The sequence below is a fragment of the Carassius auratus genome, chromosome 30 (genome assembly GCF_003368295.1).
Source record: "Carassius auratus strain Wakin chromosome 30, ASM336829v1, whole genome shotgun sequence".
NCBI lineage: Eukaryota > Metazoa > Chordata > Actinopteri > Cypriniformes > Cyprinidae > Carassius > Carassius auratus.
In genome coordinates, this window is record NC_039272.1 from 1,693,903 (window position 1) to 1,716,713 (window position 22,811).

The following is a 22,811-nucleotide window of genomic DNA, read 5'->3' on the forward strand; positions in this document are numbered from 1 at the left end:
GTGTTTTTCCGGGAAAAATCGGTACAGACTATCTTTCTCTTATGAATATAATAAAACTAAAGACTTTTTGGAGTTATGAAGGATGCAGTACTACTCTATAAGTACTCAAGATTAACAGGATATTGAGTGAAAACGAGCATTTTTTTTGAAGATTCTCATACCTATTACTAAACGACATCTGAAGGCTTTGGCATGGGGATAAACCTGACGAGCTCCAGGTAAAACCGCTGTGGGCGGTATCGTGACCAACGCGTCGTAATAAACATATGTTGCTGTCCCTTTAAATAATTTGAAACAAAGTCATGAGGTGGCGCGGGGATCATGGGAAGTGTAGTGGATGTTTTCCAGGGCAGCGCTTTCCTCTGCTCAGCGGGGCAGATGTGGAAGACTACAATCCCAGCGGCGCCGGTGTTGCTGTCTTTGGCTCAGTTTCTGTCGACGTGGGAAAAGCGGCGCAAGAGCAAACAACACTCAAATCTTATGGGTGTTTGTGCTTGAGATGGTACGAGTGTCATGCGAGAGGACGCGTGTTTCTGAAAACAGATTCCAGCATGTGGCTCAAACCCGAGGAGGTGCTTCTCAAAAACGCGCTAAAATTATGGGTGACGGAGAAATCCAGCGATTACTTCGTACTGCAGCGCAGACGCGGATACGGAGAAGACAGCGGCGGATTGACAGGTAACGTTACCGGGAGCGCTCGGATATCCGTGTTCAAGCGCTAGGCATGGAAAAGCCTCTGGTGCTTTTACTGATAACTATTAATATGTATTCAACTGTCATCTCGGGTAGTGTTACACCTTGAAATACACTTCAAATGATTTCCCAAACTATTGATTTTTAGTTTTAACCCCAAGTGCTTTTGCAACAGGTCAAGGGTTAATGCAGTCTTGCAGATTGGATGGTTTTTATAAGTTTGACTGTCCGCGGTCTAATGATATGTTCTTTTGAGTGTTGACGTCACCACTGCGGTAACTGGTCGTGTGCATAAAGGTAGACCAGACAAAACTGCAACATTACTCCAGATATTATATATTTAGAAGCCAAATCCTAAACGTGTTTAATACGGAGACTATTCATGCAGGTCTGGTCTGCTGCTCCCTCTCTTTGATGGGAGTTGTTGCGTCACGCTGTGACGTCAGATGTTTAGGTTTGAGGTGGATCAAAGTGTTTTCTGGCAGATGCTTTCTCTCCAGATGCGACTTGGGAATATCTGGTCAGTTAAGGGCAACATGATACATGCAAGGTTGATGTCATTTTAAGCCAATTTTAACTCTTATCTTTTAAAGATCCGTTAATTTTTACTATTTGAACATTAAATGTTACACATAAACAACTGTATAGTTTTAAAGTTTTGAGAAATATAATTATAATGATGTACTTTGCATGACAAGGGTAATACTTTATTTTGAGGTGTCCTTGTTCAAGTGTAATTATACATTTAAGTCGAGTAATATTAATTAACTTCATGTACTTACTATATTGTTAGTGTTAGGATTAGGGTTTGAATTAGGGTAACTTGAATTTATTTTATGCCTATTATTTTATGTGTTTGGTGTGTTGGGACCACAAAATCTTAAAATCTTAAGTTGCATGCTAAATTTGTAGCAATAGCCAACAATAAATAGTTTTGGTACAAATTATTGTTTTTCGTTTATGCAAAAAATCATTACAATATTAAGTAAAGATCATGTTCCATTTAGATTTTTTGTAAAAAATGTAAAACCTAATTTTTTATTAGTAATTTGCATTGCTAAGAACTTGATCTGGACAACTTTAAATGCAATTTTCTCTATATTTTGATATTTTTGCACCCTCAGATTCCAGATTTTCTGATAGTTTTATCTCAGCCAAATGTTGTCTGATCCTAACAAACCATACATCAATGGAAAACGTATTTATTCATTCAGCTTTCAGATGTTTGACCTTTAAAAAATCCCTTAAAAAAATTTTCAATCCTTATTACTTATTTTGTGGTCCAAGGTCACATATATACAATTGATTCACCATTACAAATTGACTGAGTATGGAAAAATTTGAGGATAGTTGTAAGTTTGTGGCAGAACCAAAGCCATGTCATGGGAAGTGGTGCTCAATCCCATCCTGCAATAAAATGCAAATTGGAAGGATGACTCTATATATTATTAGAGTTGAAAGCCAACTGAGCTGCTCCGTTTCAATGCATTAGAGATTTATAGACATTGGTCAGCTGGGAAATGTCTGCAGTGGTAGATGTTGGGACACTGATGACAAAACTTATAAATAAACTTCATTGAGCTGGACTATCACACTAGTTTTGCAACATCGACAGTGTTATTGAACTGAATTGAAACAACACTGGACAAAACGGAGATGAATAATGACACTATCTTCTGCAGAGCTGTTTTACAGCTGAAATTGAATTTGTTTTATAACTGAGGACTTTTAACACTTATTTTTCTGTTATTAAGGTAAAGCTGCTTTGAATCAATCTGTATTGTATAAATGGGATTTGACTTGAGAAATAAAATAACAGTACAATATATAACAATACATCAGTAAAAATAAGTGCAATTGCATCACAGAGTCGCCAGCAAAGAAGAATTTAACCACAATTGTTGTTGAGCTGATTATAGGTTTTACTCTAATTAGTGTCTATTTTTTTCTTTTGGAGTTCATCACCATGGAAACCTTTGCTTCATGGCTAAGGGCCATGATACATCAGCTTCTTTCTAAAGCAGTGCAGAGAGGACCGGTTTTCAGTGACTACCATTACATTCCCTGCTAACATCCTGATGTGCATCAGAGACACTGAAAGAAGTTAAATCAAGTGCCAGTCAAACCTAATGTTATTCTATATTGTTTTATCATAGCAACATATAATGTTTTTGAAAGGAGTCTCTTATGCACACATATAGGCTGCATTTATTTCATCACAGAAACAGGAAAAACAGTAAGATTGTGAAATACTATTACAATTTAAAATCAGCAGCCATTTCTCCAGTCGTCAGTGTCACACGATCCTTCAGATATTATTCTAATATGCTGATCTGATGCTCAAGAATCATGTATTATTATGAGACTAGTGTTTAAAAAAAAAAATAAATGAAAAAGCTGCTATTTGTATGAATGTACTCACTACACCATCAATGTTTCATATTTTCTTGCTGTTGTCTTTTAATGTTTTCAGATACAGTTGTAATTCAGACCGCAGATTTAAAGAAAAATATATATATAGTTTTTGTAATATTATGTTAATTATTTTATGTCATTTGTTTTAGGCCTGCTGGTTGGAACGTTGGACACAGTTCTTGACTCCACAGCCAAAGTCGCCCCGTTTCGCATTTTACACCAGACGCCCGACTCTCAGGTGTACTGGAGCATTGCCTGTGGTGAGAGAGATGCTGCACACTGTGTTAATGTGTATGTGAAAGCTCAGACTTCTATAATGTGTGTGTGTGTGTGTGTGCAGGAGCATCTTTAGAGGAGATCTCACAGCACTGGGACTGGCTGCAGCAGAACATCATCAGAACTCTCTCTGTGTTCGATTCTGGTGAAGACATCACCAGTTTTGTCCAGGGAAAGATACGGGTGAGAGGGTTATTTGTCTCCAAGACACAAGACACTCTCTTGTTTTTGTGCTATTAAACTGGAAGTCCCAGTCTTGCATTGTTGACTTCAGTGGCGGTATGTTGTGTTTGTATAGGGTCTGATTGCAGAGGAGGGCACATCAGCCGGTGACGAGGAGGATCCCGAACGCTTCCGGGAGGCAGTGCTGCGCTTTGAACATCTGTTCGGTTTGCCTCAGAGGGAGAAGCTTGTGACGTATTTCTCTTGCAGCTACTGGAGAGGACGAGTGCCACACCAGGGCTGGATCTACCTCAGCACCAACTTCCTGTGTTTCTACTCCTATATGCTGGGAAATGAGGGTTAGAAACATGATCGCCTGTTTACACATAATAACACAAGCTGGCTATTTTATGATGGTTATGATGTCTGAACAATGCATTTATTAGCAAAGCGGTTTTATAAATGTTTTGGTACCAAGCATTATTATTACATATATTATTATACTTGTGGCCCCCTGGGTGGTCCCTAGACCACTTTTTGAAAACACTTACACTGCCTTTCAAAAGTTTGGGATCAGTAAGATTTTTAATGTTTGGGTTTTTTTCATAAATTTTGTTTTACTGAGTTTCTTAAGCTCATAAAGGCTGCATTTATTTGTGAAAAAAAAGTAGTATTGTGAAGAATTGTTGCAATTTCTGATATTGGTTTCTATTTTAATGTTAGTGCTGTCAAACGATAAGTCGTAATTACATGAATCCAAAAATAAAAGTTTTTGTTCGCATGATATATGCATTTGTTCCATGTATATTTATTATCTTTATATAAATACACACACATACAGTATATATTCTGAAAATAATTACATGTATTTAGATGTCTTTATTTATATTCCTATATTTTACATTATAAATATATATATATATATATATATATATATGCATGCATGTGTGTGTTTTTATATATACTTAATAAAATATACACAGTACACATACATATATTGTGTAAAAAATATATATGTATATATATATTTTTATTTTATTTTTAAAAAAAATTCTAACAATATAAGTCATTACTCTCATTTTTATCCATTTAACATATTCTTGCTGAATAAAAGTATTAATTCCTTAAAAATAATAAAAGAAATTAACACTTAATTTAACATTTCTATTTTTAATAAACACTTCTCTTTTGAACTTATTCATCAAAGTATCCTGGAAAAAAAAAGTATCCCATCTCCCAAAAAATATTTAGCTGTGCAACTGTTTTGAACATTGTTTATAAATCAGCAATTCAGAATGATTTCTGAAGGATCATGTGACACTGAAGACTGGAGTAATGATGCTGAAATTCAGCTTTGCTTCACCGGAAGAAATGTCAAAACCTTTTGAATGGCAGTGTATATTAAGTTTGCATATAAATGAATATTCCTTATTTAGAAACTCAGAATCTATTTTTCCACATGTAAAGAAGTTAACCAATTATAACAGAGTACATTCACGTATCAAAGTCCTAGCTCACTCAAAAATTTTATTAACTCACCTTCATGTCATTCTAAATCTGTATGGTTTTATTTCTTCTGTGAATTATAAGAGATATGTCCCATAAAACGCCTTATGTGCTTCAAATATAAAGGTTTTGTCTTTCTAAGTGTTAGAGCTGGCATCTGCCGAAATCTAATATTATTATGCATTCTTGTTTAGTGAAACTGGTGTATCCCTGGGACGAGGTGAGCCGCCTGGAACGTACGTCGAGTGTGTTGTTGGCAGAGAGCATCCGTGTGTGTGTGCGTGGAGAGGATCATTACTTCTCAATGCTCCTGAGGCTCCAGCAGACATACCTGATAATGCAGCAGCTGGCCGAATATGCCATTGTGCGCTTCTTCGACAAAGAAACATTTAATGCTGAACATCCACTAGCCAACCCTCTTCACATCATGCAGAAGTGCATTATTTTTATTCCTCTGTTAGCTATTTTTCTTTTACTGGACGATGTCTGACTCTACTGTAATCGTTGCAGGGCTCTGGAAATCCATGCACGCAATCAGTCATTTCGAGCATTTTTCCGGTTGCCGCAGGAGGAGAATCTTTGTGAAGTGTATGAGAGTTTCCTCTGGGTTCCATTCAGCCATGTCAATACGCTTGGAAAAATCTGTGTCTCTGAGAACTATCTGTGCTTTGCAAGTCAGGATGGGTCTCAGTGCCATCTCATAATCCCTCTATGGGAGGTGCGTATACTGCTCATTATTCTGCAAAGAATGTCACGGTGAAGACAGGTGCTGTCTGTGTTTGTGTTTCACTAATGCCGATGTATGTGTTGTTTTGGCATTAATGTATTCCTGTAGGTGTTTAGTGTGGAGCTGCCAGATCGTGGTAGTCGTGCCCTGTCTGTGTGTCTTCGTGGCAAGAGAGCTTTGCGTTTTTCTGAGGTTCGGGATTTTGAGCGACTTGCAGCCACCATCCGCAGAAAGTGTGGGACAGCAGGAAGCCCTCAACACTACATCAGCAATCCGGTAATTCCTCTACACTCCATCCACTATTATTGAGTATATTGTTATTTCATATGATTTAAAGATATCCTGCATTTCTTGGTATGATTTTGTGGTAGCTGTAAAAATGCCAGAGGAAACAATAGATTGATGTGTGTGTTTTTCTCTCTGAGGATGAGGAGGGTGTTATGGTGGGGCAAAGTCAAGCCGTCAGCACCGAAGCTCTTATGAACGTCTTTCATCCACATGATGCAGAAAATCTTGACCCCAAAATGGTACAGAGAACCATGATGCAATATTTGTGCAATGTTAGTTTAGTAAAGATAATTAATGTAATCAGAAGATGTGGTATACACTACCATTTAAAGGTTGATCGTCAATAAAATGAATATATTCGTTCAGCAGGGACCCATTAAATTGAGAGTAAATGCATTTATGATGAAGCATAGGATTGCTATTTCAAATAAACTGAATTTTTTCTATACATCAAAAATGTATTGTGTGAAGACTAGAGTAAATGGCTGCTGAAAATTCAGCTCTGCCTTCACAGGAATAATTTTTATATATGTATATATGCGGTTATTTTAACATTGTGATTGACAGCTGAAAGAGCGAATGAAGGAGCAGTCGTGGGAGATTCATTTTGCTGAATACGGCCGTGGATCTGGAATGTTTTGCACCAAAAAAACACGGGATCTCATTGTACGAGGAGTTCCAGAGACTCTCAGAGGAGAACTGTGGATGCTCTTCTCAGGTGTGTGTTGTTCTGGTTGTGTGTGGGTGTGTATGTGCCACAGTTTCGCTCATACATGTCTGCTTGTGTTATAGGTGCAGTTCATGACATGACCTCTCATCCCGGATACTATGGACGGATATTGGAGGAGTGTATGGGCAGCAGCTCGCTTGCATGTGATGAGATCGAGAGAGATCTGCATCGTTCACTCCCAGAACACCCAGCATTCCAGAGTGACACAGGAATCTCGGCTCTCCGCCGCGTCTTGACTGCCTACGCTCATCGCAACCCCAAAATCGGCTACTGCCAGGTGAAAACACACACGTAACATTTTCATCTAGTCTAACACATGGTCTCAGCATCGAATTGCACAGTTCAAAGAACATCGGATTCATCTTGTTCACAAATTTATTAAAAAGCTCTCTCAAAACCATCATGTTGCACTCTGATTGAATGTCTACACGATTTCAAGCAGCCCAGGTTTGTGTTGGTGTAGTAGTGATTATGAGGTTCATGGCATAAAATCTGTGATAAATTCTCACTACACAAGTGTTTACATGCCAATCAGATGATCCTAGGCCCTTTGTTTTGGCCTGAATTTGCTTATAGTATAATTGGGCCTTAAGTGACTGGTTGTATCTTCAAGGTGAATATCAGACTTTATTTTGGTCTACAATATGTGTGTATGTAACATCCCCCTCATGCACAGCCTACAGTATTATCTGCAAGACTAGCATACACACAATTAATCATTACACACACACACAAACAAGATATTGTTGTCACACATTGCATCAATATTCTATATTAAATATTTAATAAAAAAAGGAAAATGAAAACCAGCTGAATCTATGGTAATAAAGAACCTAAGCAGAACTAGTTTAAAAATATTTCTGTGTGCAAAAAACTGAAAAGACATGTAATTTGAATAATTGTTTTGGTAATCAAAACTTGGTGTATACAGAGTATAAGCATGGGGAATATGCAAAGCGAAGTATTCAAGGATTATGATGAATGCATTAAAAAAAAAAAAAGTTTTGCTATGGAAGCCAAATTATTTTTGTTTAAATTCAATTTGCATATACAGATATGTTACAAACCTTTTAGAGGGACTAAAAAATCTGTCATTTGTGTTTTTTTCTTTCTTTATTCAGTAAAAACTCTACTTCCACTCATTCTAATAATAATTTAGTTTTCATGTATTTTAACTGTATGATGTTGTTTTGTCGGTCTGTCCAGGCGATGAATATACTGACGTCTGTGTTGCTGCTATATGCTAAAGAAGAAGAGGCTTTCTGGCTGCTGGTCGCTGTGTGTGAACGAATGCTCCCAGACTACTTCAACCGTAGAATTATTGGTATGTGTGTGTATGAGATCTCATGCCCGGGAGGTGATTGAATCATCTTAATAAAATTGCAGGCTGCCATTGTTACACAATGCCAATGGTGTCGTAATTGGATGAGCTTTTTTAAGGTGCTCCATGATTGTTTCATGTTAAGTACTTGCACGTCTCCTGTTCTGTCTGTAATAAGTTGTGTCATTCTGTTTGTTGCTGCAGTGGCAGTTTACTGAATCTTTTTATTTGTGAATACATTATTATTCATGTCTAAGTGTGTGTGTTTTCCAGGAGCCCTGGTGGACCAGGCTGTGTTCGAGGAACTGATCCGTGAGCATCTTACCCAGCTGACCGAACACATGACGGACCTGTCATTCTTCTCGTCAGTGTCGTTGTCATGGTTCCTGACTCTCTTCATCAGCGTACTGCCAATAGAGAGCGCAGTGAATGTTGTCGACTGCTTCTTTTATGATGGTATCAAAGCCATCCTGCAGCTTGGCCTTGCTGTCCTTGACTACAATATGGATAGTCTTCTTTGTTGCACTGATGACGCAGAAGCTGTCACAGTCCTCAACAGGTGACTGGAACGTTGTCCTCTTAACATGTAGCAAGCTGTGCTCTCATTATGTTATGTGCAGTATAAAATTAAAAGGAAATTTTAAACAGAAAAGGTGTCACTAAAATGTATTCAAGTATATTATATTATGTTATTGAAAGTACATTTTTTTCCATGCTGTGTGACTCATGCAGCAAAGATCAGGAATGATCAAACTCAAGAGTATCTTTGGATGACAAGCTGCTATTTAATTGTAAACTGCATCCACTTCTTTAATTTTTGCAGTGGATATTTTTTTATTTACAAACTTAACCTGTATTTAAATCTGATTTTGTCCTTCAGGTTTTTTGACAGTGTCACAAATAAAGACAGTCCCCTGCCAGCTACTGTACAGCAGGCATCTGCAGCAGCCAATGACAAATCAATACAAAAGGTTGACATCAGCGATCTCATTAAAGAGGCATACGAGGTAAAGCTACACACTTTAATATACTGTAGTGAACATCAAAATCGGTTTTCTTTTTGATGTCTTTAGCTCTGGTTTTGTCAGAACCTGTAGTAAGAGCAGAATTTTTGTACTCATTACATTCCTATAAAGTCTGTTGTGCAATGAAATGGTATACTTTTTTCGGCACTTTCAAACTGGTCAGTTGCACGGAAAGACAAAAAAAACCCAGGAGTTCTGTGGTCAGCAAACCAAAGGTCTGAAATAGTTCCTCATATTAATGAAACTTTTTATTTCAGAAATATGGAAGCATTCGAACAGAGGAAGTGGAAAACATGCGGAAGAGGAACAAGCTTTATGTCATCCAAACACTAGAAGACACAACAAAACAAAATGTAGTAAGTACAAAAGCCATGCTATATCCACCTTAATTTCATAATAATATAATATAATTATAAACCAAGCATTAAAATATCCACACACAAAAAAAGATACAATGAAGAAAAAAGAAACAGCATTATAAAGCCTCATGCATAGTTATGTGGTTTCATCTCAGATTAGATTTTACGAAGTATACACTATGGTTCAAAAGTTTGGGGTCAGTAAATTATTTTTGAGGAAATGAATTTTATTCTGCAGGGTGTCAGTAAAGACATTTAAAAACGGTACAAATGTTTAAAATAAAAGCTGTTCTTTGATTTCTTAATCATATTTTGAATTGTAACAGTATTCCACAATATTAATGTTTTACTGTATTTGTGATCAAATAAGTGCAGCCTTGGTGAGCATAAGATACTTCTTTCAAAAACATTGAAAACTCTTACCGAATCAGAACCTTTAAATGGTAGTGTGATATGAATTATTATTTCTTACACATTGTTTGCACATACAGTGGCAGTAAAGATTATTTTCCATTGTAAGATGTTTAATTGTCTGTCATTTTTGTGTCTTATTGCTGCAGCTGCGTGTTGTTGCTCAAGATGTGAAATTCAGTGCTGCTCATCTGGATGAGCTCTACATGCTCTTTAAGGTGAGTTGCATGAACAAATTTGTGCAGTTCCATGCCTGAAGACCTCAAAATGCTGCTGCAACCACACAAACTGTTAAAGGTTGTGTCTTTTGACTGTTTGTGTGTTATAGAGGCAGCACTTTGTGAGCTGTTACTGGTCAGTAGGTAGTCCTGCCCTGCAGAACCATGACCCCAGCCTGCCATATCTGGACCAGTATCAGCTGGATCAGTCCCAGTTTAGTAGCCTGTTTGCCCTCCTGCAGCCGTGGACCACACACACGCATGTGCGCTCACTGGCACAATCAGCCTTCCGGCTTCTGGACGCGAATGGAGACGGACTTGTGAACTTCAAAGAGTTCATATGCGGTCTGGGTAAGAGGAGCCTTCCCTGAACTAATTGACTGCTCTTTGAACTTTCACCTCAGTACATACCAGCTTTCCTTAAACCTGCCAGATTAATTAAAGTGTGTATATATGTGTGTGTGTGTATTGCAGATATCCTATACAACAGATCTTTCACAGAAAAACTAAAATTTCTCTTCAAACTGCACCTTCAACCAGGTAAATTAATTTTACGACCTCTGCCACTGTGTATAATAAAAGCTTAGTGTGAACATAAGATATGGTTATCCTTGTATATGATCAATCTTTATACTGTATAGTCCCCTCTACAACCTTAATGCCCCGATATACTTCAAACGAAATCGAAGAACAAACTGATATGACATCATTTTGAACAAAATCAGGCTGAAACTAAGTTCATTTGGCAGTTCGAAACGGCTGACCAAAGCAAATATTCTGGGGGAGTTCGTTTTGGCTCCTAAACACCTTTAAGTTTCCCTTGGTCTGTGGCGATTACACAATCGGTGGGTGTGTTCTAAAACTCCACCTTCTTTGACGTGCGAATTAATTTTTTCCCGGTTCGTTTCTCGGAGTTCTGCAAAAAGCAGTTGGGGGGAAACATCCAAGACAAGTTTTCCAAAGCCACAAAAAGAATGAAAGGAAAGAGTAAACGTAAAAGGTAGCAAATACCAAATACACGTTTCGAATTTATGTTACACCATACTGCTGCCGTATACAATAAATGAAATGCCAAACGAACATACAATAATAAACCTTTGTTTTTATCAAAAGTAAATCATAACACCACATAAAATATTAAAAGGTGTAACAATTTATCCAGTTTAATAAAATAAATGAACACTAATAAAATAAAGTAACAAACTGACTCTATTTTCTATATTTTTTTTCCATATCATGCTAAATTTTTACAGACTATGAGACATTCACACTTCCACTTATTGCAAACATGATACTTGACTCTGAACTGCTGCTAATCATTATTCTTTTATCTTTAATATTATGACCATTTGTGCCCGTCTCACACCTAGATTTCCTGCACTTCAACATTTCATTTGTTGTTGTGTTTGGGGGATTCAAGCAAGAGTCGCGAGTCATGTTTACATTAATCTACACCCCACCTCCAGCAGCGTGGGGCTATCGCAATCTTTTGAAACAGTATAACGTCGCTCAGCCTTTTTGAACTTCTTTTTGCCCCCAAATTAAGAACGAAAACAAACTTCGTTTGAAGTATACTGGGGCCTTTAAAGGAGTAGTTTACATCAAGAATACCTGATAATTAACTCACCTCCATGTCACCCATGATGTTTATGTATCCTTATTCCACTGCTGGGATCAGGATCTTTTGAAGCTGCATTGAAACTGCAGTTTGGACCACTTTATGGAGAAAAATTCTGAAATGTTTCTCTCAAAAACCTTGATTTCTTTTCGACTGAAGAAAGACGTGAACATCATGGATGCCATGGGGGAGAGTAAAATTATCAGGAAATTTTTATTCTGGAAGTGAACTAATGCTTTATGCAGTCTGTATAGCAAAATAACTCTTAAATTATATATCTGACTCTTGTATAACTCTGCATAAAATCTGTATGTCTAACCTATCTGTAACTCTATTTAATATTTTAATCTAACCCCTAAGTGATATACATGGTAACAGTTGGGTCAAATATGTAATCCGTACACCTCTATAAATACAGAGTTCTGGCATGAAACTCTAGATGGCGCAGTCCGATAGGTCTTACTCAATCTGACCTAATGACATCATTATCACATGACAGAGCTGATTGGTTCTCTCCTGTATCTGTAGCCAATGAGCTCACTGCTCAACATTCAGAAATATGACTAGGGCTTACAGTATCAGTTGTAGCTTGCTTCAGAAACACTCCACCATCCCCAGCTCCACCTGTATAGATCTGCTACAAGGTGATTCATGTATGCTATATGGAGGTTATTTCATGTATGTTATATTTGCAGCAGCAATATTTCTAACATGCTCACAGCAGTATGTGATGGATGTATTGGCAGTAGTAAGTCTCGGTACTTGCTCTGCCACAGCAGCATCAGCGTAGCAGATTTATTCCTCCAAGACCAAATACATTAACATTGTCATGTACGCTACCATGCAAATCCCTCGAGAGTTGTCATGACAGAAACCTATTTAATCTATATATCTGCACCCTCCATGAACATGGATTATCTGTCTAACCTCTACATCTCCTCATTATTTGCTGTAATTTGTTTTATTATACATTTTTGTTTTAAACCAAACTACCTTAACTGCATTTAGTATTTTGTGCTGCTTATGCTTGGCTGAAGGGCCTAATAGCAATATGTGGCAAATGTAGTATGAGTCTGGGTCTGTAACTGCTAAGAAATCAGCACTTTATCTAAATAACCCTTCACTTTTGAAGGTTATAAGTTCATGTAGCATGTTTGTATGACTGTGCCTTTTTAAAACAATAGGCAATTTTGTCAAGTGCAGATTTATCCATAACTTATGACGGATCATGACTGACACTTTTTTACCGATTCAGATAAAAGTGGAATGTGTGCATGTATGCATATTCTCTGTGTTTCTGCAGGGACCCAGGAGTGTAAGATTTTACCGTCGTCTAGATTTTTTCCTCCGGCTGAAGATCACTCTTTCTCTACTCGTCTTTCTGGTCAGCTTCCACTGCTTTCTGCGGCTCCTTATGCCTCCTTTCTTTTCGTTTCATTCATTCATTTCTTTCTTTATTCACATTTCACTCTTTCTTCTTTCGTCTGGATATGTTGTAATGTCGCTGATTTATTTTATGTTCCTATGTGTATTTTTAAATGTTTGTGTGTTGTGCTGTATTTGTGTTTAAGAGGGACTTGTCTCACCTACAGTAACAGCCAAAAAGCTTTGATTTCTAGAAACACCTAATTTTGGTGTTTTACAAGAATCAGAAGCTCAAAACCCTGCCCACCCATGAAAACCAATTAGACTAGGTGTTTGCATGTATATCTGTTCATGCATGAGAGTGTCTCTGTGTTTCGTGGCTGTACATTTTTTCTTATCTTCCGTGTAGACTCTGCAGAGGATGGAGTGATCAGAAAATGTCCAGAGAGAGGTGAAGTATTCATCCCTGTCCTCTAATCATGTTCTCTTCATCATATCAAACAATATCACAAATAAACCATAACAGGGTTGTCAGGGTCACTGTACAATGACCAAAATGAGCATGTTTTCTTGGCTACTTGATAAATAAATGGACATAAAATATTTGAGTAAAAAAGTGATTGATAGTCAGGCAATCAAAGTCAAATTCAGAGTAATTATACAAAAATAATTTAGCACAGAATGCTGTCATTAATGAATCAGAGTAATGTAGTATAGGTAGCTGTTAAAAAATCTGTTGTATTTTGCCCCTCAGGTCGTGCTAAAGTAGATCTGCAGGAATATCTGAAACAGTGGCAGGAAGATTTGCAACGGAGAGAGGAGAATATCAAAGATCTGCCCAGAATTAATCAGGTAAACACACTGAAGATGTGCTCAGAATCTCAAATGTCTTTGTTCAGCCGTTTAATGATGACTGAACGATGGTTTTTCATGTCTTTATGGTTGAGATTTTTTCAATTCATGTATAGCTGATCTGTTTACATTAAAGCGATAGTTGACCCAAAAATAAAAATTCTGTCATTAACTACTCACACACACATTTCGTTCCAAACCCATAAGACCATCGTTCATCTTTGGAACACAAATAAAAATATTTTTGATGAATTCTGAGAACTCTCTGACCCTCCTATATAACATCCTAACATGATCCAGGCTCAGAAATGTAGCAAGGAGATCATTAAAATAATCCATGTGACATCAGTTGTTCAACTGTAATTTTTCAAAGCTACCAGGATACTTTTTGTGCACAAAGAAAACAAAAATAATGACTTTATTCAACAGTTTGTCTCCTATAGTGCCATTTTGGAGAGCTTCACATACGTTAACAGCATATGTAAGCGGATACATTGTTTATGCATTGTTATGAATGTAAACAATGTATCCGCGTACATACATTGCATACGTTTCTCATACTTACTTTGAGGTGTTTGGCAAGAGTGTCATCAGCGTTCATTCTCTGCTCACTGACCTTGTTCAGAGCAGTTCTATTCCTGTCCTGAACACATACAAACTCTAGTAGAGATTTGTCTTATTGAAGTGTAATAGGATTTTTGCTCGTGGTCACCTCATTTCTGACCACATTTAAACCTTAGAAATACAGTTCATTTTAATTCAAGAGAATGTATCTACTGTGTTCCAGGTGCAGTTTATTGGTTTTACGAAGACTCTGTATGGTGTGTTCCATGGCACAGAGGAGGAGGAGAGTCTGTACCGCGCTGTGACGCGAGTGACCAGTCTTCTGCTGCGCATGGAGGAGGTAGGTCGGAAGCTACAGGAGAGCAGTCTGCAGAAAATTCCCCAAAGTACACCCACCAGCACGGATCAGCCAGAGACCTCCCCAACATTACCCACCAGCCCTGAGACCAAAACCATCACTGAGGGTGAAGGCGACCAACCCGAGTCTCTGGCCAGTCCACAAGAAACTGCCCCATCCCACACTGACATTACCCCAACCTCAACCTCACGTCCGTCCACCCCCACCAGCAGTCCCACCGGAACCAGCAGCCCCGTGTTGGACACGCCAACAGACACCCCCAGCTCGCCCTCTTCGGTCAGAGATGGGGACTGGAGTTTCTCCTTCGAGCAGATTCTTGCATCTCTTCTGAATGAACCGTCTGTCGTTCGCTTCTTCGAACGGGCCGTTGACACAGATTCTCTGATCGCACACGCATGCAAAAACCAGCTTAAAGTTGCACACTAACACACTACATCAGAGCAATCACAGCAAAACACTGCCCTAAAAGCCATAAACCCTCTCCCTTCCTCTTTCCCTTTTTCTGTGCGACTGTGTGTACAGGTCAGTGTTTGTGAAACACTCATCTCCGTTACAGATGAGGACATTGTTTTATTTATATACAGACGCACATATGCAGAACAATTACAAAATCAAAGCCCCCTCCCCCCAAAAAAATAAATGAAAATAATTGAAGTATAAAATGATTGACATTGCACAGTGTGAAGAAAAACAGGTATTTTAATGTAACATAACAGATTAGCTTTTGATGTTACATGATTGTTGGAGATATGTGATATAATGTAGATGAAGGTATTCTGATGTAATATAATTGAGGTATTATATTATAAATAATACTATGAATGGCATGTTTGATTTGGGATGATGGCATGAAAAGGCTTTGCCTGCTTTATCTTTTAAGTAACCTCGAAACAGCTTACACGCACATGCACTACGTCTGTCATTCCCAGCCTGACCTAATGCACGTAAGCACATGTAGGACCACTAAAGGAAGGATGATTGTAAGGGAAATCAAAACGCTATGCTGTTGAACTGCTAATGGCTGAAAAAACTTAATTGTTTGAGAATTCATTCAAAATATATTATATAACACATATGTCGCCTTACGTTACGTACCTTGCTCGAATGAGCTATTAAATTCTTTTGTTCTTTTTGTAGAGGCTTGGTTAGGAATGGCCAGAATTTGTTATGCTAATGAGGAGGCGGAGTTTAGTCCACATCATCTCACATTCCTTTGCACTGAAGGTCTTTATTATTCCAGAGTATAGTCATGTAATTCTGGTTCACTGGATGTGTTCGTCTACAAACCGAAATCTGTGGTTTATGCCTTATTCGTTTTTGATTCAGGACTTCAGTACGATCACAAGTGCTTCCATTTAATGAAAACCTATTTCATCTTTAAACATGTTTCGCGATCATTTTGGAGATCAGTTTCAAAATATATTACAAGAAGTATATTTTCTGTCGTTATTTTACAGATTAAAGAAAAAACGTCATAGAGAACATACTGAAATGATTTAGCAAGACAAATATTTAGAACTGTCGCGCTGTAAATGATATGCAAAGTGTGTAAGTCATTTTTTCTGTCCGTTCATGTAGTACAAGCTGTAAGAAACATTAAGTGATAAATCTCCTATCATAAGAGTTGTATGATGCTTAAAAGGGACAAATAGATATGCAGAATTTTGTCTAAATGTTGAGTGCAAGAAAGGGAAGTTGGTGTTTTGTGGTTATTCAGTTTGAAATTGTGACAGGTCTACACCAGCTAAAAGTTTTTCGTTCTGTGTGTAATAAAGTAATTATGTTCTTCTAAAGCTAAAGGCACCTAAGAGTAGAACCCCGTAGTGTGTGTTTTCCACTCGGTTGTTCATCTAAGGAAGATGCTTTGGTTTTGTATTCTTTCACACTAATTACAAAGTCCATAGAAATTGAAGTTGCATTGAAAGATAAGTTATTAGTATTTCATCTAAGAGTCTCTTGTAATGTTCTTGCTTGAACATTTGATGTTCACTTCATGTACTTCAGGGTAATAGTGTGTGGTCATTTTGACTTTTAGTTTAATTTTTGTATTTTTAGTTTTTGTTTTACAATCTGTTTGTGCCTCATAAACTGTCACATTATGAAAATGTAAAGATAAAATAAAATGAATGAAGAAAGGATCTTCCCTCTCTTTTTTTCTCTATCTTTAAAGTTGTTCCAGGAGCAACACTGATGTTGATTCAGGTACATATATCACACTAAACCTGCTACTCTTGAGAACAATATAAGCAGGATGTCCACAGTGCTGTCAATAGTGTGATCAATCCCAGCTGCAGGCATGCAGACAGGTCCCTGCTGTGATCAGCTTCAGCCTTTGATTAGGTTACAAGGCTATTTTATGATGGTCATTTTGGCACAGCTTGACATCGTGTCCTCTGACCCCTGCCACTATGGTGACACCTGTTGTGAGACAAGCACATTTTGCTTAAAAGGGGGAGATTGTAACCTGGGTCTTGACTTTGAAAGGAGAATCTTATTAATATTGAGATTGTAACCTGGGTGTTTACTTTGAAAGGAGTCAGCTTCCAGTGTCATCCGCTTCCAGCTATTTTTAGCTGTACAAAACCGCTTGTTTTTCCATAATATTGCAAACTGTTGTGTCTTACCTAATTATTTTATATTATATTAATTTAATGCATCAATTATGAATACACTGGTTTGTAATGCAAACAGTTTTAGTTAACTGCACTTTGTTATTCTTCTCAGTGTTAGTATTAGTTGTGGCTAGAATAAATCCAGCAAAAAACATAAGCTAACAACAAATTACATTTTATACCAATTAGATTGTGTTTGATTGACCTCTACACCTACCCCTTACAATAATGCAAAAACAGTAATTATTTTTATACACTGAGGGGGAAAATTATGCTATACTGATGTGCCAGAAGTCTCTCACATTCACAGAAAATGGCTTAGCCTACTTTCATGTTGAAAACTTAGAAAAAAATTAAACACTTCACATTTTATCATTCTGTAGCCGTTTGGAATTATCTAATCATTCATCTGTCTTCTGGCTGTTTGATAATGTGTACATATTAATTTCACAAGATTAATGTATATGTATTTATTTATTGTGCTTGTCTGTGCGTAACCTATCAAGTTATTAGCTTAGCTACATGCTAACATGAGACACTTTGTGCAGCACATGAGTGACTCTTAATGGAGCATCAGTCACTTTTGAGGCTGTTTTTGGGTCAGAATGATCCTGCTTTTGAAGGACATGAGACACCAAGAGAGCTCACAAGATTTAGGAGCATAGCTGGAGAGGTAATAACAGCCCATAGCCCATTAGTGACACACTTGTTGGATCTGTTGAAAGGCTTTTGGCAACAGCTTCAGTCAATCTGTACTCTTGCCCAATGTAACAGATTTAGCCAATCAGTGCTCCTTCCTGTCCGTCTGCCAGACCTGTCTCAGGTTTCAAACCGGACGCACACACACACATACAAAGTGTCTCTGGGCACTCATTTCAGCTCTCTAAGAATAGTCTCCAGTGTTTATTTAAGAAGTGGACACACACATAGCACCATTTCTTTATATCATTCATGTTAACATGAGAATGTGTGGATAGTACATTCATACAGTACTAGTTCTCTGGTTGTACAATTTTTAAACAGGCCATAGACACACTGTAAACACCTGGTAAAGACATTCAGCCAAGTCTAGCTGATGAAACTGTTGTAAGCTGTTGACTTGTAAAATGTGATTAATGTTGCCACTGAAAAAATATAAATTAGTTTTCCTCCAGTAAGTCCGCCCCTTAAAAACCTCACAAGTTTCAAACATTCACATTTTACCCGTAAGTCTCCTTTAATTCATTTTAAGTGATCATCCTTATGAAAGACCTTCTCCGCCATACACATTAGAAAAAAATACATATTTTAGTTTATCATGATTATGACATATAGTGTTGAAATTCTGGGGAAAAAAATGAGATCAGATCATAATTTTGGAAATCAAAATGTCGAAATTATAATATTTTTTTTTATTATGTAGAAATTTGTCATAATGACTCCTAATTTCAACTTTTTATGCCATGATTTGTATTTCATAATTTCATTTATGACATCATTTTGACTTTTTATGTCATAATTATGACTTAATGTATCATAATCTCTACTTTTTGACTTACCAATTAGGATTTATCAAAGCAAAGCTTCCATATGATTTTAGTTTATGATTCAATCATCAATCTTTTCGATTAATGATCAAGTTATTGCAATGTTCCCACAAAATGAATTCAAGTAAAGCATCACACCAGTTTACATTCGGACTCCCTGATTCTGATGTCATTCTTAATGACACTAATATTCTTGTCATGCGCTCAGAGTCTAGTTGGAGTCTTGTTTGTGTCTGGTCAGATTTTGAGGTCATCCATCCTGGTCTTGTTGTTGCTGTATCGACTTGAATAGCTGGGCCTGCGCTGCTGACTTGGTGATCCGGGGACAGAATTAGTTTTGTTGATTTTGAAATCTGCAGCATCCGGTTTCCCGCTGCGCTCTACAGCCATGTTCTCGCGGTTCTGCTTATAAGCGGAGCGGCTGCTGTTTTGCGGGAAGGTTCCGTCGGGTTCTGAGAGGTTGAAGTGTGGCTCTGTGGGAAAAGGAGCCGGAGGCGGTGCGTGAGGTGGAAAATACGGGTAGTTTGGCACAAACGGAACCACCACATCCTCACTAGGTGCTTTAGATTCAGTGTCGCAGACAGAATGAGAGCGCCTGTATCGAAGACCCTGGTGGCATTTAGTGAAACCCAGGTGGTACATCTCCACCAGGTTGAGCAGCAGAGAAACACAGGCCACTGCCAGCATAAATATGATGAAGATGGTTTTTTCTGTAGGTCGTGAGATGTAGCAGTTGACGGTGTTGGGACAGGGCCATCTGTTGCAGGTATACAGTGGCTTGAGTTCGAATCCGTACAGGAAGTACTGTGCCACAATGAAGCCCACCTCAAACAGTGTTTTGAAGATGATGTTGAAGACATACGTGCGTAACAAGACTCCCTGCAGACGGATCTTCCCCTGTTCGTCACGTATGGGACCTCTTCCAGATTTGGTGTTCAAAAGTGCCTGTTTGTCCGTCCCGCCTGCTTCGTTGTGTTTTGGTTTCTTCTCCATGCGCACCAGGTGCAGGATGTGGCCCAGGTAGATCAGTGTCGGAGTGGAGACGAAGATGATCTGAAGCACCCAGAATCGGATGTGAGAGATCGGGAAGGTTATATCGTAGCATACGTTCTGGCAACCAGGTTGTTTGGTGTCACAGGTGAAACCGGACTGCTCATCGCCCCAAACCTTCTCTGCCGCAGCACCGAGCACCAAGATCCGGAAGATGAAGAGTACGGTGAGCCAGACTTTGCCCACCACCGTGGAGTGTTCCTGGGCACTTTCCAAAAGCTTCCCAAGCGAGCTCCAGTCTCCCATTACTGTTACTGTGTGTGCATTACCTGTAAATGCACACACAAATACAGAGATACAGCAATTGGAATTAAGCTGATAACCAGTAATGGCCAATAATCACTAAATGGCAAATGTGAAAATTCTACATTACTTAGTCTGAATAATAATCGGCAAAGGTTTTCTTAATAAAAAAATAAGGGAAATGAATAAGCACAATCCAGTAAGCCTTACAATACTTTCCTACAAAAATGTGTACACTTATATATTAACTTTTTCTTACATTTAGGTCCAAAAAGAAAAGGTCCAGCATGCATTATGTCAACTTAGTCAACTAAATGTGGACGTTCTGTAGACATGTATACATATAATTAAAATTAATTACATTTTGTCAGATTTAGATCAATCCTCAAAAAAGTTTCCCCAAAATATGGTTAAGTATTTTCATAGGCACACAGATACATGCTAACACACACATATATTATTAGAGGGGTGGGTTGAAGGTTCTTTGTCATATTTGAGGGATGTGTTTAGTCATATGGCCCTGAGGTTTCACTGACATGTCTTCATGCCTGAGCATGACCTGAAACAGGTGGACATACTCGACCCCTGCAGACACACACACACACAAGGATCTTGCAACACACTTCATACTTTCTGTACATACTGTCTGTTAACAGATTATCTTAAATTAAACATGAAAGCTTCTTAACTTTTCAAACGTTTTAATGCTATGATGTTACCCTTGTGAATGGGGCAGCTATATATTTTATGTATAGAGTGAAAAAAAAATCATAAATATGTCTCATATTTTACCTGAAAATGTCTACTATACAGATAATATCTAATTCAAAATATTTACTCTGTATTAAGTTGACACTGACATTTTTTATATCTTACTTGTGAACAAAACAATTAGTGATTTGATTAAATAATTTTCTAATGATTTTCTGTATGGAAAACTATTTATATATAACTTTATATATATATATATATATATATATATATATATATATATATATATATATATATATATATATATATATTCACTTTATTTATATATATTTTTTATGAAATTAATTTATTTTGTGTTGCATGTCTCTTTGAACAATTGTGGATCTTGTCCCTGGACCTTAGTTTGAAAACCTTGGCCTTAATGAACATAGATTCCAATAATAAAATTCACCATTATATATGAACCTAAAAGCCTCTCAGTTGAGCTACTATGTTTGTTTCACACTGAGCAACACACATACACTCTGTGAAGAACATCAAACAAGGATTTCTGAACTAAAATATACATCCTTTCTCAGATCATCAACCAGACACACTGTGATTAGTCATTCACAAATAAATACATACACAGTGATTAATCGCATTAGTCATAATACTAAATCTAGGATCCTTTTTGCTTCCAAAAATCTGATGCATCTGGCAATATTTCTGCCATTATTCAGCCATATCTTTACATATAAATCCATGGATTGATTAATGCTTGCAAATGAAAGGAATCAAAGACTGTTAAAAGTTAATACAAGACAGAGAAAAGTCTGAAAGGGTATTCAATTGTTTCATCAGTTTGTGTATCGGTCCGTCTGTATGTGTACAAAGGGACTGTGTGAGAGACGGTTAATTCTATAGCTTGAGACTCACCTTTCTTCAAAGTCCCGAGTTAGAATGATCCCCTCACACATAAAGAGTAATAAGTCCACAGGTCTGTACACAGTGCTATACTTCTTCTGTCATACATACACTCTCTTCTGTACTCCAACACTCGCTCAAACAGAAAGAGAGAACTGACCCATACAAATACACTGTATATGTGTGTGCGTGTGTGTGTTGGGGTTAATTTTGGCAGGGAACACAATCCCTAGGGAGAATTTTGGAGAGTGTACCACCTGCCTTTTTTCTCAGAGCCTCTGGGATGAGTGACAGCTGTCAGGACCAATGGCAGAGCTCACAGGAAACAGTCAGCCAGGCACATACATTCCTCCCTTTGAAGGAAAGCAAATGAAACATGTTTTTCATTTGAATGAAAACATGAATGTTTTTTCCTTTTTTAAAGCACCAGATGGAGAACAAACAGAAGCTAAAGACGAAAAGGTAGACAGGAGGCAAGACTGTGTCCCTCTGCTTGTATTTGATATGTATGCTATAATGGTCAGAGCTGAGGACAGGGAATTTTTACATTCTCGAAGACCAGGTAAACTGGCCTGGCTGTTGACAGAAGACCCATGACTCAAAACTCAAAGATTTTCTCAAAATATTCAATTCATTTTTCTGATTAGGTAATAAATGTATATAGGCTGTTATATTATTATACTGTATATCATTGAATGTTTATTTAACTGAAATCACATGGGATGCATCTAAAAGAACAGCATTGGTTATTTGTGTGTGTGTGTGTGTGTGTGTGTGTGTGTGATTAGTAATGTAATAAATATTCAATAATTATGCCACTGAACCTGGTGACCACTGTGGCAAAAGTGGGTCAGTCGAAATTTTACTAAATAAAT

The 22,811-nt window shown here is 37.6% G+C and overlaps 2 protein-coding genes across 4 annotated transcripts; one reads left to right on the forward strand and one right to left on the reverse strand.

The window, feature by feature from the left end:
• The first annotated feature begins 353 nt into the window (after positions 1-353).
• Positions 354-17,026, forward strand: LOC113048795 (TBC1 domain family member 8B-like). Of its 3 annotated transcripts, none has more exons than XM_026210650.1 (21): positions 354-678; positions 3,258-3,368; positions 3,449-3,567; positions 3,683-3,905; positions 5,247-5,487; positions 5,563-5,770; positions 5,888-6,055; positions 6,205-6,306; positions 6,635-6,785; positions 6,860-7,074; positions 8,004-8,121; positions 8,392-8,677; positions 8,999-9,125; positions 9,401-9,499; positions 10,063-10,131; positions 10,242-10,482; positions 10,606-10,671; positions 13,053-13,133; positions 13,524-13,565; positions 13,869-13,966; positions 14,754-17,026. In XM_026210650.1, exons 1-21 carry the CDS (start codon positions 552-554, stop codon positions 15,312-15,314), a joined length of 3,453 nt encoding a protein of 1,150 aa, XP_026066435.1. In that variant the 5' UTR covers positions 354-551; the 3' UTR covers positions 15,315-17,026. The 3 variants fall into 3 exon arrangements, with proteins under 3 accessions (XP_026066435.1, XP_026066436.1, XP_026066437.1); XM_026210651.1 differs by having other exon boundaries at positions 355-678; positions 13,053-13,064; XM_026210652.1 differs by lacking the exon at positions 13,053-13,133 and having other exon boundaries at positions 357-678.
• Positions 17,027-18,275: 1,249 nt separating this feature from the next.
• Positions 18,276-22,112, reverse strand: gja2 (gap junction protein, alpha 2). The gene is made up of 2 exons (XM_026210653.1): positions 21,949-22,112; positions 18,276-20,345 (listed from the first exon to the last, which is right to left on the reverse strand). The coding sequence occupies exon 2, from the start codon at positions 20,320-20,322 to the stop codon at positions 19,264-19,266; it is 1,059 nt and encodes a 352-aa protein (XP_026066438.1). The 5' UTR covers positions 20,323-20,345; positions 21,949-22,112; the 3' UTR covers positions 18,276-19,263.
• Between the last annotated feature and the right edge of the window lie 699 nt (positions 22,113-22,811).